At 40.5% G+C, this 13509-nt stretch overlaps 1 protein-coding gene across 1 annotated transcript in view; it reads left to right on the top strand.

Annotated features, from left to right (window-relative positions):
* Window positions 1-13509, top strand: part of MYPN (myopalladin) — a gene marked incomplete at its 5' end in the record, with an annotated part of 28624 nt that overhangs the window by 2197 nt on the left and 12918 nt on the right. The window contains 8 exons of the mRNA XM_009878890.1: window positions 1445-1592; window positions 2222-2293; window positions 2506-2647; window positions 3278-3301; window positions 5266-5382; window positions 5962-6331; window positions 7934-8521; window positions 10552-10699. Of these exons, the coding sequence (XP_009877192.1) occupies window positions 1445-1592; window positions 2222-2293; window positions 2506-2647; window positions 3278-3301; window positions 5266-5382; window positions 5962-6331; window positions 7934-8521; window positions 10552-10699 (1609 nt within the window). The remainder of the gene's footprint in view (window positions 1-1444; window positions 1593-2221; window positions 2294-2505; window positions 2648-3277; window positions 3302-5265; window positions 5383-5961; window positions 6332-7933; window positions 8522-10551; window positions 10700-13509) is intronic.

Here is a 13509-nt window from a genome sequence, read left to right as displayed (position 1 = left end):
GAAAGAGTGGTTGAAAACTAAAATAACCCATGTTTTATTTTGAACTCCTTCACATGCATTAATTCAACCCCAAAAGCAACCAGTGCTTTGTAAAGATGACATTTTAATGAGATAGAGTTGTGTACCCTGTTTTTTCCCCATTATTTATTAAGAAGGGTTATACTCATTACAAACATAATTTTCTTTTACAATGAAAACCCAAACCACTGCAGTGTGTTTGACTGAAGATTTCAGTCTGACAGCAAATCCTGTCTTAGGTGATTTTACTTAAAAGTCATAAAAGTTTCCAACTGGATTGGTTTATGGACTTTGATAAATGTAAGGGTTTAATATCAAGCTTAAGGTCAAGATCTCACAGGTTTTAGGTTGAATTGCTAATATTTCACAGTTCTAGCTCAGACTTTCCCAAATGCCTCAGACATAACACTTTTTCTTATTCCTCTCCTTGGGTGTTAACGTAGTGTTGACCATGATCCCGATCACTTGATGGCATCTTGAAGCTGCTTACCTCATTAAATTGTGACGTATTGCATTCTGTATTTCTTAGGACATAAAAGCATGCTGCTCTGCCATTGTAGTGAGTTGTCCTCAAATGACAGAATTCTGAAAGATCAGGTCTGGATACAATTGAAGTGTCTTTTTCACTTGGCTTCCAGCTGTCATCACATGCATTTGAACATCCGTAATTAAAGGGAATTAATATGAGAGCAGGTGCAAACAAAAGTTCACAATTTCAGAAGAGAAATCAGTGATCACGACAACACAGTAGAGTGTGTGTTCACTCTGGTCTGAAGGCTGGCTTTCCTGGGGTGGGGGTCCATGGTACGTCGCAGAGCAGCCAGGGCACACCTCAAACTGAATAAAAAGACAACCTCTTCGTTGTCTGCATTATTCCACTTTGCCATAAATAGGGTCAACTCTTTTACTTCTGTAGAGAAACAATCTAGAAGAAGTGGAGAGGTGCCAACCTGTACACTGCCAAAATTGCAACAGTGTTGGTCAGAAAGCATAGCTCTCTCTTATTTTCCAACAGTAAATTATTGAATCTGCATCCATGCAGCTCATGGTATTTTCACTGCCTATTGACCCAAATCTTCATACAAGCTCAGGGAACACCACAAGAGAAACTAGCACTGTCCTCTGAGAAACAACCGTCGCGCTCTCATACTGCTCAGAGCTGGTAATAGCAGCTTTCAAGCCACAGCTGGGTTAATTCAGGCCATTTATTACATTTGGCGTAACTGAACTTGTGTGAGAGATTCAAGTGGCAAAATAAGCAGCCCCATTCTTAGAAAATGCAGTTTGCCAAGGATTGCCAAGCAGTTTAGACCAATTGCAATTCAATCCCCAGAGCGAGCCTGGGATTCACACGTGACTGGGGCACACACACACGTAGCTCTAGCTTCCAGTTAGAGAACCTTCTTTTTTGGTTAACATTTCACAGCAAACCAAAGCCAGCTGACACCTCCTCTAACGTAGCATCTCCTGCTGTTAGAACCGCAACCAAGCATCAAGAAACCTCCAAAGCACCTTCTGCCACGGTTCAGCCTGTGTCTGTACCTGTCCAGCCTGTGCCAACACCAGTTAACCAGGTAGGGGTTATAAGACACCTTCTATAAAATTTGTCTATATTTCCCGAGATGCTGAATCACTAATTCTGGGACAGCTTCTATTTCACTAAAATTAACAACTCTGTTAATCATGTTACGTAAGGAAGTTTTCCAGGAGGAATATAACGTCATTTTGATTTCACCGAGCAGGATCAACAGGGTGATATTCCACCTCTGTGAATTGTTTGGTTTTAAGAATTACAGTAACTGTCATACACATGACTTGACTTCACTTTTCCTTATTAACACCCATAAATATTTTGTAAGGAAGAATTTTTGAAAGGAGACTACCACCAAGCAGCCTCCACAGATTTGCCTTAATGAAGTATTAATGAAAGATGCTATAATACACCGCAGTGAAGCTTTCCTTGCCACAATTAACTCAGTAAGGTGACAACAGCATTTTTGTTCCTCAGACTGTAACCCATCCAGAAAGATCACTAGCAGTTGTCTGCAACAGAGCAACTTTTATTCATTGCATTAAATATTTTGCTTTGGGCTTCCCCCACCAAAATCTCTTTTGTGTCATTCCAAAAGTGTGTTTCTCCTGTATATGGAAAAATAACCTCTGTACACCCAAATGTTATCATGGGATGTTTTGCAATCTACAGGCTCAAAGCCCCACTAACTACTTGCAAGGACTGGATGGAAGACCTATAATTGCTGCTCCTGTATTTACAAAGGTAATTTCTGCTATGACATAGTTGAAAACTAAAGAGGACAATTCATTACATGGAGAGATAATTCAAATTTTCTAGCTACCAAAGATAAACCAAAAGGAATTATGCATTTCTTAAGCCATTCAAGGATTTAAGCAGCTTTACGAAATGTTACTGAAATCAGTATTACTCCCAGATCAACAAGACATTTACTGACTATTCCTCTTCTCTATTAGATGTTACAGGATATTTCAGCTTCTGAGGGGCAGCTTGTTGTCTTCGAATGTCGGGTGAAAGGAGCTCCCTCCCCAAAGGTAGAATGGTACAGAGAAGGAACACTGATAGAAGATTCTCCAGATTTTAGGATATTACAGAAAAGTACGTTTCTTCTGGGAAAATAACATGTCTAATAAAATATAGGCAAGCAACAAAAATGCTAACATGCTAACATGGATTGCTTATTTCTGCACAAAAGTAAGCTGAGGCACACATTAGCGTGCTTAGACACACATGTGTGCGCACATGATACACGATAGGTCGTAAACATATCCTTCTACCTGAATTTTCAAATGCAGTTGAAACATCTGCCATTTCCTCTAAAGTCAGTGGAATGACAAAATTACTAGAACTCAACAGAAATTCCTTAAGTAGCACAATAAATCAAATCTCAGGGAAATGGTGTTTACTCAGAACTTGATTTCAGGTGCATAACAGTTTCAGAAATTGTCTTCAAGATACAGTAAAGCAGTACTAAGATTGCAGAAAAATACTTATTACAGAATTTGTTTCCTACTCATAAGTTCTCACAAGTGTTCATACTGTTCAGTGGATTTGACATACTCTTGAGTACAAGGCCTGGCTGTCTCCACTGCCTCTTAAACAGAAAATTGGATCAAAGAGGAGTATTCAGTCATATTGAGAAGATTAAGCTTCATACTTAGTGCTTATAAAAAAAATCGGCAAAAGAAAGTATATTCAATGTATTAATTCTGCTCTTCTTCCCTTTAGAACCACGATCTATGGCTGAACCAGGTGAGGATCATCAAAAGGCTCATACTTCTTTGATTATGCAAATGTGATTTAACCTCACAAAATACTCATTATTTAAACTCCATAAATTAATTCACAAAATTTCTTATTTTCCTCATGTTCTCTAGCCACTAGTGATATGCATTTCACTGTAGACTGTTCCATAAACATATAATTTGAATTAATTCTATCACTTTTGCAGAAAATAATGTTTCCATTCTGCTTTGACCCACTTCTGAGGACCTTATGAGCTAAAGATTAACAAGATTAATGTATGAGGGTTCTCTGCACATTTGAGGTTCAGAAGCACACCAGATGATGTAGGGCCAGGCTATTTTTATCTAGTTCACCAGTTAGGGAACACTGCATCAGATGTTTAGCCATGTCAGCCATTCCCTTTGCTCCCAACCAGCGTAATATGAGAGTATCACATCAGGTGTTCCACCCCTGATATCAGCAGATCATATAAAAGTGGCTGGATTTGCTAATTTCAAGGGTCAGAGCAGAGTGTAGGCAAAGGGGCCTTATGGATTTCGATTACTTCACCATGAGAAAACCACTCTCCCCGTTATGCTTTTCACTATAAAAGCATAAAGCTGTCCCTCTTAAGATAGAAAATTACCACAGGAGTACTAATGCTTACAGAATATAAACTTCTGTAACTCTTCTCCTCACCCTATTAAATGGGGTTTTTTACTCCAAAAAGTAAAAAGAGACTGCCTCTCTCTGCAGTGTCTCTTGCTGAGACCTAGGAATGAATAAATGGAACTTCTACCAGAAGCCACTGATGCTGTTCCTTTAGTGTCCAGTGGCATCACTGCTGAGTAATGCGAAGCAGTTTTCGGAGGGTCATCACTTGGGTGCAGTTGTCACTGCCTCATCACCTGCTGCTCATTCAGAAGGAATCTGGATTTCCATGCACGCAGCGGTTGGCAGGTCCAAGTACTACAAACTAGATACTATAATGCCCTAAACTAGTTTTATAATCCTGGCACTATAATAAGCTATTATTCTCCTAGAGTTGTTAGCAAATGATCTCTTTGTTGCTACTAGACCCTTCCTCGTGATGACATAAAACAATCAAGTTTAAGCATGGTATGGTCTTCTACAGTTGTACTCACAAAATACCAATCCTGGAGGGGTTTAGGAAAGCTTCTTGTAAAACAGCAGCAAAACAGTCACTGACGAGTTGAAGAAATGTTCTCAGCCCACATTTCAATACACTTGAGATGTTTTTCTCCCTCCCTATCCCAGCTAGCCAGCCAAATGAAAGATTTAAAATCCCGTATCGCCACGGGCATTTATTAGCTGGTATTGCTGCCTGGACATGACAGACACTAATGCCATAATGCCAAATCTACTTTTCAAGACAGAATTTAATTTTTGCTGGTACAATTTTGCTAGCACATTTTTGGTGCCCTCACAAAGAAGTGAAAAGGCAACTTTCTATGAGCACAAATAGCACAATCCCCTCCATCCGCAAAACCACACAGGTACTTCTGGGAAAGGCCAGCCTGCACGTGTGCATTCTGTATTTTTCACTTACTCCACTTGAACTGCTCCCAGTTAATTGTGACTAATCTTTCAATCTGCAAAGAGAGAAAAATACCTACATTTCCAAAAGTTGCGAGTATAGAGTACACTGTATTTCTCCAAATTAAATTTTAAGTTCTTCAGAGAGAAAGTCTGTATTTCATGTGATTAGGAAACCATTTTCTAATGTTTTCCAAGCCCTGCTGGCACCTGTTCTTCAGTTTCATTGGGCATGCTGGGGCACAGAGGGTACCAGTTGCTGCAGACAATGCTGCTAACAGCTGCTGCACACAAAGGCTGCCAAAATTGATAATACTAATGAAACCGAAATCAAACCAAGCAAGGTGGAAATGTCCCCGAGGGCAGTCAAGGCTTTGTGTGTTTGTTCAATGCATGTTCCCTTCAAGTAATCGTACTGCTCCGATGCTTTGCAGAGGAGATCTGTACTCTCGTTATTGCTGAAGTGTTTTCAGAAGATTCTGGCAGTTTCACCTGCACGGCAAGCAATAAGTACGGCACGGTATCTAGTATAGCTCGCCTCACTGTCAAAGGTAAGCGTTTGGTTTACTCCTTTGCTTGCTTGCAAATACAAGCAGAGCAGGCTGCTGCCATTTTGGGGATCTCCGTGGACCACCTAGTTTGCTGTTTCAGTAACCCTGTGGTGCAGAGCCCGAAGAAGGAAACCTCAAAGCAGATCCTGCCCCTTCCATGTGCAGGATTTCTGCTGCCAAGGCACTGAGCAGTTAGGTGAGCACAGGACAGGACATAAAAGCGTAGTGCACTGTTGGCTCCAGTCCGGCTTGAGTTCTGGCAGTATTCTTTGTGACTAAAAAGTTAGAGAATTCTCTGCAAAGAAAGTTTGTATTTCAAAGTGGAATTCATGGGGCCTGTGGCTGAAGACCAGTGCTGGACCTTCCGAACTAGAACTGTATCTCTTTTCCCCCCATCTTTACAATATTCCTTTGTTAAGGGAATTTGTTGTTAAACAAGTCAGGTCAAACAACTCAGCCCAACAGCTGGAAGGATGTCAGAATGAGCTTTTCCAACTGTAATTATAATTTTTTAATTAATCTCACTACAATTTTTACGGTATTTACACATCACCAAAAGTTTGGTATTTGCCATTGCAGCATCTGAAGACAGCAGTAACACCGCTACCCTTCACACAACAAGCTCAATCAACTTAATTGCTGCTGAACATCAACCTTCCCCAAGTACTCCTTCCCATCAGGGAGTACATCAAGCCCCCAAACCTAAACTCGAAGGTGTTCTCGTGAACCACAACGAGCCCAGATCGAGTTCCAAGATAGGTCTCCGTGTGCACTTCAAGCTGCCCGAAGATGACAAAGGAAGCGAATCATCATCAGAGGATGGACCTGGTTCGACAAACCAGGTCAGACCCAACCATTTCCAGGAGAGGATAAACGGACAGCCAATGAAAATACCTGAGCCAACATCACCATCCAAGGAACCACCCCCCGTCCTGGCTAAACCAAAGCTGTAAGTAAATGAGATTTTAACTCCTGGGAGCATCACTGATATTACTTAGTATTCACAGAGCAGGACACTGTTGCTTTAGAGCAAAAAACTCAAACACACAACAAGAAGCCAGCCAGTATCGCATGGTGCTGGCCTAATTAACCATACTCTTAGAAAATGTGTTCGACAGAACTCGATTCTTTTTTCTATATCTCCCTCTTGGGAAAAGTGTGCACTGATTTTAAAAGGAAAATGTTCGTACTTTGAAATTTTATTTAGTTCCGCAATGCTTTCTGCGGCAAACAAGAGGTGAACAACAATGCTTTTACAGAGGCAAGATAAAAGTAGGTTCTTCAAATACATCCCACTCAATTCTGAATACACTGTTTTGCCAAACCCAGACATAGCATGGGCTAGCTACTGTAATCTCAAAGGCCACACCTCATTATTTTTATGTCCCACAAACATAATCTCCTCCTAAAACCAATAAAATATTTGGAAATGTTTGATAACATGAAACCACTCGAACTAAAAGCCACCTGCATGATCAGTGCACTGTGGGCTCAAGGGGAAGTTCTAAGAAGTAGTGTAGCTTTCTTTCAGGACAGTGTATGGAATTCACACTGCCGTTTATGAAGAAAAATCTTTTCAGCATTTTTGACTCAACTACAAGCAAACAGAGTCCTTCGTTTCATTTCTGAAACAGGTAGAAGCTTTAACTAAAGGCTCGGGAAGGACTTCATAACGTAATTCGTTGGTACTGTTAAGCAGGGATGTAATTTCATAGCATAAACATCACAAGTGAGAAGGCAGAACTTACATACCACATAGCAGAGGAAGGACCTGGAGCAGTGTTTTTCAGACTTGTTAAGCCCACATTCACAGCCCTACTTACTTGCCAGGGGAGAAGTTAGCCTGTTTTCTGTATGCTGTACTTCCATACACATAATAACTAAATAACCACTTGACAAGGCAAAATACTTGTCCTTCACTGAAAAGTCAAAAAGCCCTGAAGACATTTACAGCAGACAGCATTTAGGAAACAACAACCACATGAAATGCAAGTCCTCTCTCAACTGTGCACTCCTGCCTGCCAGCAAATGTCAACACCCCCTAAACTACACTGATAATATCTCTTTTGGTGGATTATTACAAAGTTTTATTAGCCCAAATGCTGGTTTCAGAACCCACTGTAGTAGGAGCTAAATAACTGCGATCTGGCTTACAAACGCTCATTTCAAATCTGACAACCAAATCCTATTCTTAGTTACAAAACCAGAGAGGTATTAAGGTGACAAAGAGCAGAATTTGATGATGCTACCCTTTAAATATCTCCAAGTAAGATTTATATTTAATGTGTTAAAACGTAAGAATCATCTTCAGTCAAATGATTTTCAGATTCTTGGGCCTCTGGCAAAAGAAGGGGAGAGGAAGGAGAAGTTTATTTCAGTAAAAAACTAATACTCTGCTCTTCTCAGGGTGTTAGAGAATATGTCAGGTGGCAGTTTCTCCTACCTCTTACAGGATACAGAGTTTTTCTCTCCCGATTCACCTATGGAAATGTAGTCAGCCAGCATGTTCAATGCCCATGACTAATTTTGCTCCTTTTTGTTTTCCACGCAGCGATCAGACACAGTTAAAACAGCTCCACAACCAGGTCTTGCTTGAGCAGCAGCAGGTGCACCAGGCAGCTATGAGAGAGTTGTCATTCAGCTCAGCTTTACTGAATTCTGCTACTTCGCTCCACCAACAGTCCACCTCAACCACGTACAAACAAAGCAAAGCCTCTGCCTCGCAGACGTTCGGCTACACCCGACCTAAGCAGTTCCTACCCCCACAAACCACACTGCCTGCCACCTCCTCTCCTGGCTCCCCAGTTACAACGCTCAGCAACATCCCTCAAGGAACTCAAAGAGCAAATAACAAGGAAAATTTCACAGGAAATCCTCCGCCAGCCCAAGCAAGGTCTGCAGGAGGGTTTCCAAGCAAAAGCGAACAGTCTCTACTGAGCCCTAAAGAATCCACGGTGCCTCCGCTAACACTTCCCACGTCTAATGCAAAACAGTTCCAGCCACAGAGCGTGACTCCTGCTCCTGTCTCCCCAACCGGCCGGATCCAGAACCCAGTAGCATTTCTTAGCGCTGTTCTTCCTTCATTTCCTACCGCACCATCAACCAATGCCATGGGGCTGCCCAGAAGTACACCAGCCACGTAAGTAGCATAAACTGCACATGTGGGAGCAGGGACAAGAAATACTCATGGAGGAAACTAAGATGTATTTGGGTTCAAGGGTTTGGTGGGGAGTTTATTGACATGTGAGTCACTTGTACATCTGAAAAGCAAGTTTTTCATCCATTCTGGTCATTTCATTTAAACTTTACAGTCAGTTACAAAAGGAAGGGAGAGTAGAATCCCTAGTAAGATACTTCAAGATAGAGAAATGTGAGTTTATAAACCAATATTTATAGTCATAAGACTGCACTAGTGGGAGAAGAGAGATTTCAAGAACTTGCAGGGTAAGTCACTCCAAGACCATTTGCCTATATGAGCTATAAAAACATTCTTACTTATTGTAAGCAATAAGTAAAGTTTTAAAAGATACCTCAAGATGTAACCTCAAGTTATTTCTTAGTCCAGATAAATCTAAGAAATAACTTTTGTAGGGGTATTTTTCTGGTTGCAGTACTTTCTAGTTCTAAGGTGCCCCAGAAAATCTCAGGAGAGTTATTGGTTTGGATGTAAATATTTTAACTGACAGCCAGCATGATTTCTGTGGCTAAAAGGCTACCACCACTCAAACGAGTAAGGATGATGATGTACTGGAAAGGTTCTGGTGTTCAAAGTTCCTTCTTTAGTGACAGAGTTGGAAATTAATATCTCTTCTGTGTACTATGTGAACCCTGTGTTAGCACAGCTAGCGCCAGTTGATTGATACAACTTTTCTCCGAAGAAATGCAAGTTCTGCACCGAGTAAGGAATATTTCCCCGTTACCAAAGGCACACTTTCAAGGCAGTGATGGCCAGCACTGAGTCACAATCTCCTGACCCTCCTGCTGATACTGCATGAACCAATCTGTAATTTTAACAGAAGAAACTGCCCCTGCATACATAACATCCACCACTCAGTGTGACTCTGTGTACCAAGAAACTCCTGCACTCAGGCCACATCATGGCCCTTAACACTTAACCCTTGAAAAGTGCTTTACTCTTTCTAACTGCAGCACGCGCATCACCAAATAAATCCTTACCAGGTGCAGTACTTAAATTCCATTTTCTTCATTTCACTTTTGCTGGGTTCCAGCCCAGAGCTGAATCCCCACATAACTAGAGCTCATCATGCTGAGATTCTACATGGGAGAGAATCAAAGTGAGGGCACAGAAGGTCAGGAAGGAACCTGAACAGCACCTGTGCTAATCTGTGAATCCCTACTGAAGTTTCAGCTTCCTTTGTTTGGTGTGTTCAATTATAATAACTCTGGTTTCAAAAGCAGTGAAAGATCACCATGCCTGCAGAACAATAAAGGGAAGATACCCTGCACAGCACTCATCAGTTACACCTTTTACCTAGACCCTCTGTTCCTGAGATTCCAACTCCTGGTAAACTACTAGCACATTGCACATTCTCTAGTAGTGTGCGGCTGCTGCGCTTCAGCAGTGCACTCTCACAGTCTCCCAACAGCCTTATTTAAGAAGTTTACTATTTTCAAACCTTAACAATATAAAACAGACTACGTCTATCAAATAAAAATGAAAAGAACTGTTGATGTCAGGTGTCCTAAAAGGATAAGAGAAATGAAACAAGTAAAAGTTCATGGAAAGAGTAAATGATCAATGGAGAAGTGAGATAAAGATCAATGAGAAATTACACTAACTTTTATCGCGTGATACAGTAAAACGTACAGATTTTATACCTACAGTAATGCCTTCGGATGCTTTTTTTAGCATTCACAGTGACATCACTATTACTGGATAAATATAAATGGAACTTAGATGTTTATTACAATATTATAATGCTTGTGCCCTGTAAGATGTGTGTCCTTAATTCCTACTGGCACAGGAGTGGGATGCACCATTAAAATAGTACCAAAAAAAAAAATCCAATCCCATACTGTGCTTTGGCTTCTACATAAATAAATAAAAAACAGGTTCCTCCAGACAACTGAAGCATAACATATCATGTGAGTGACAAAAAAAATATATACTCTTTGCTGCATGTTAGTATCAGAATTTTCTTTTAATAGGCCTGCCCAGGGTTTAACAAAGAAAAATCTGAAGCCACTGCCATTAGTAACAGATGATTCTATTCGGGAAAACAAAGCAGCGCTTGTAAAGGACCTGGAAAGAAAACTGCACTTCAGAGAGGATGTTAATCAACAGAGCAGTCAGCAGGTAAGAAAACTGAGTGTTATTTAAAATAAATTTCACTCATGAACAAGACCTGTATTCTGAGTTGTGGAACAAAAGGTGTCTCTGTGGTTGAGCTGCTATCGTACTTTGCAGAGTGAGCTTTTGTGGCAAGTGCTGGTTTGGAATAGTAAACTGGAGCTTTAACTAGGAAGTAGGAGGGGATGCCGCTGCAGAGGGTTCACTTTGTGACTGAGGAGCATTTTTCACTTCTGACCACCTCTATCAGAGGCCGGTAGGGATGTAAAACTTTTTCTTTTCATGGAAGCTTCTGCAGACTGGATTTTGCTTTATCAGTTTGCAAGTTGCTCTACTCATTGCACGCATACACTTTCATACACTCTACTTTTAACACAAATTAAGGAGTAAAGTAATCAAACTGTTAAAGTAAAGGTTTCAGTTTTTACTGTGGTTGAAGTAAAATGTGGTATTTAATTCTGAGCATTAAATCTATTTTTCCAAATCTCCTGACATATGAATTGACAAGTACTTGTTAGGAACTTAACAAAGTTTTTGGTAGTTATTGCTGGCGTATACAAAATTTGAGGTCCAGAATTATCAGAATTTGAAAAATTTCAAAGGAACTAAATATCAGTTCATTCTCAGCTAGAATCAATAAATTCACTGGATCTGGGCAGTGTCTATGAAATTAAAGTAGAAATAAAAATCTAAATAGTATTTTGATGTTGAAATCACTGTAAATCATGTTCGATCACCCTCAAATCAAGAGCAGGGTGTGCTAAGGACTGCCTGATGGCTGTTGTGTCTGTAGGCAATGATGCTGCTCTCACCTTGACCGTGGAGCCCTCCATAGCTGTCCTGCCAGCCCAGCAAACCGTGTTTCACCCTCGTCTGTCGTCAGCGAGGGAACTTTCACAACGGCTGTTAGTCCTTCCAACAGAGAACATGCAAAGATAAGCAAAAAGCCATGGAGCCTCTGGAGCAAATTACCCTCTGTGGATGACTGCAGCGTAATCCCTGGGTTTTTTTAATTCTGCTGTTGACCTTTCTTTCTGACAGATCATGCTGCCAAAGCACTTTGAGTAAAACAACTGGCAAGCGGTACGTTTTGCAGATGAATCACAAGTGTTACAGTTTGTACTTGCTATGGTAGTAAGACAAATTATTTCGAGAGCTGCTGCAAAATACCAATCAGGCTTTCGAGTTAACTGCATGATAAATGCTTCAGAAACAATGATCACTACTAGTGTCAAAGTTATCTGCTGACAACAAAAGTCATTTATACATTTATCTGATATTCTGTATAAGACCAAAGCAAAATCTTGATTTCCAAATCCCCCAAACACTAAAAAACTTCTAAGCTGGCACTTCTCTAATTGTTACAATAATTAGAATGCCATTGGTAACGAACTAGGAAACAGCTTTAGGACTGCTCAATAAAAGTTCCCTCAGTGTTCCCTCAGTTCCCACCTTCAATCACTTCTGACTGTATTCTTCCACATCCAGGAAAACCCCTGCTCAGATTGACTCCTGCAAATTCAAGTCTGAGCTTTCTCCTCAGTGAAAGCAGTGATTATCTAAAGAGTATTTTCCACAATTCCTACTGCTTTGCCATTTATAGAACAACTAACATTGTGAGAATAATATGCTGGAGTGCTGGGTTCACACTCACAGATTTTGTCCTGTCTTTTCCTCTTGTAGTTAACACAAAATTAAAAAGGAGACATTTTCATCCTATATATAGCATATCTACATTAAATTGGTTACTATAATGGGAAAGGCTTCTTATTCACTTTCTCATACATAAGAATGCAACTCTCCTCTGTGCAAGAGATCACCACATAATGAAAGAAGGACAGCATCCAATAAGAATCTCAAAGCATTGGCTTGCTCATACATGCTATTTTAACAATTCCTTCTCCTAAACCATGTCCTATAGCATATTCTTATTTAGACAATTGTACTGTAACCCCATACTTTGATAGCAGTGTTTGGTCTCATTTACAACATCAACTGAGCACATTGGGATGAAAGCTGCTGTTGAGAGGCCCGTGCCTTAAAGTACTGTTATTGTCTTATAACACTATATAAGGAGCAGTAATGAACATGAGTGATTTACATGCTGGTGCTCTATTTATTATCCACTGTTGACTTCCACATGAAAAGTGTTTAGCTTACAAGTCAAGATTTTCCCAAGTGTCAGCACTATGCACTCAGCATGATATCTAATAATCCAGATGTACTCCTGTTTCATGCAGCACATCATTCATCACCAACAACAAAGAAATCCAGAATCAGAACATGGCTGGTAGTTTTGCTGATGTTGCAGGAGACCGATTAGTCTCTGGTCTTCTACAGCTATGAGAATCATGCAGTGCTGACAGAAATGCAAATATGATTTTGCCAAGTTTCAAGCTGCAACTTTGATCAAGTACGTGCAAGAACAAGCTAACATTTGTACCAGAAAAAAATACCTTACCTGTCAGTTATGCAGGTGGTAGTATGCTGTAACACCAGGTGAAATTTCATCACTGTTAGGAATGTTGAAAAAAAAAACGTGGTTCAGTTATACCAAACATCTTCAGTCAGATTTGCTCGGTTCTTTCAAACAGAAGATACACTAAATGAGGATTAGCTTTGCACCACTGCAGGAAGAGGTTAGGACAAATCCCAGGATAGAGGAGACTTAACTCCGTTTCTTCCTTGGCCTGAAAACAGTCAAATTCCTAACTCTTAATTCCCATAGGGACAGCCTAACTCCTTGCCAGTGGGCACGTGCACTGTTGGTGCTTTCCCAGGTTGCACAAATAACTGAGTGTTCTTTATCAGCAGGA

The sequence above is a fragment of the Apaloderma vittatum genome, unplaced genomic scaffold, assembly GCF_000703405.1.
Source record: "Apaloderma vittatum isolate BGI_N311 unplaced genomic scaffold, ASM70340v1 scaffold11701, whole genome shotgun sequence".
NCBI lineage: Eukaryota > Metazoa > Chordata > Aves > Trogoniformes > Trogonidae > Apaloderma > Apaloderma vittatum.
Note: the sequence above shows the minus strand (reverse complement) of the source record. Positions and strands in the feature narration are given on the sequence as shown.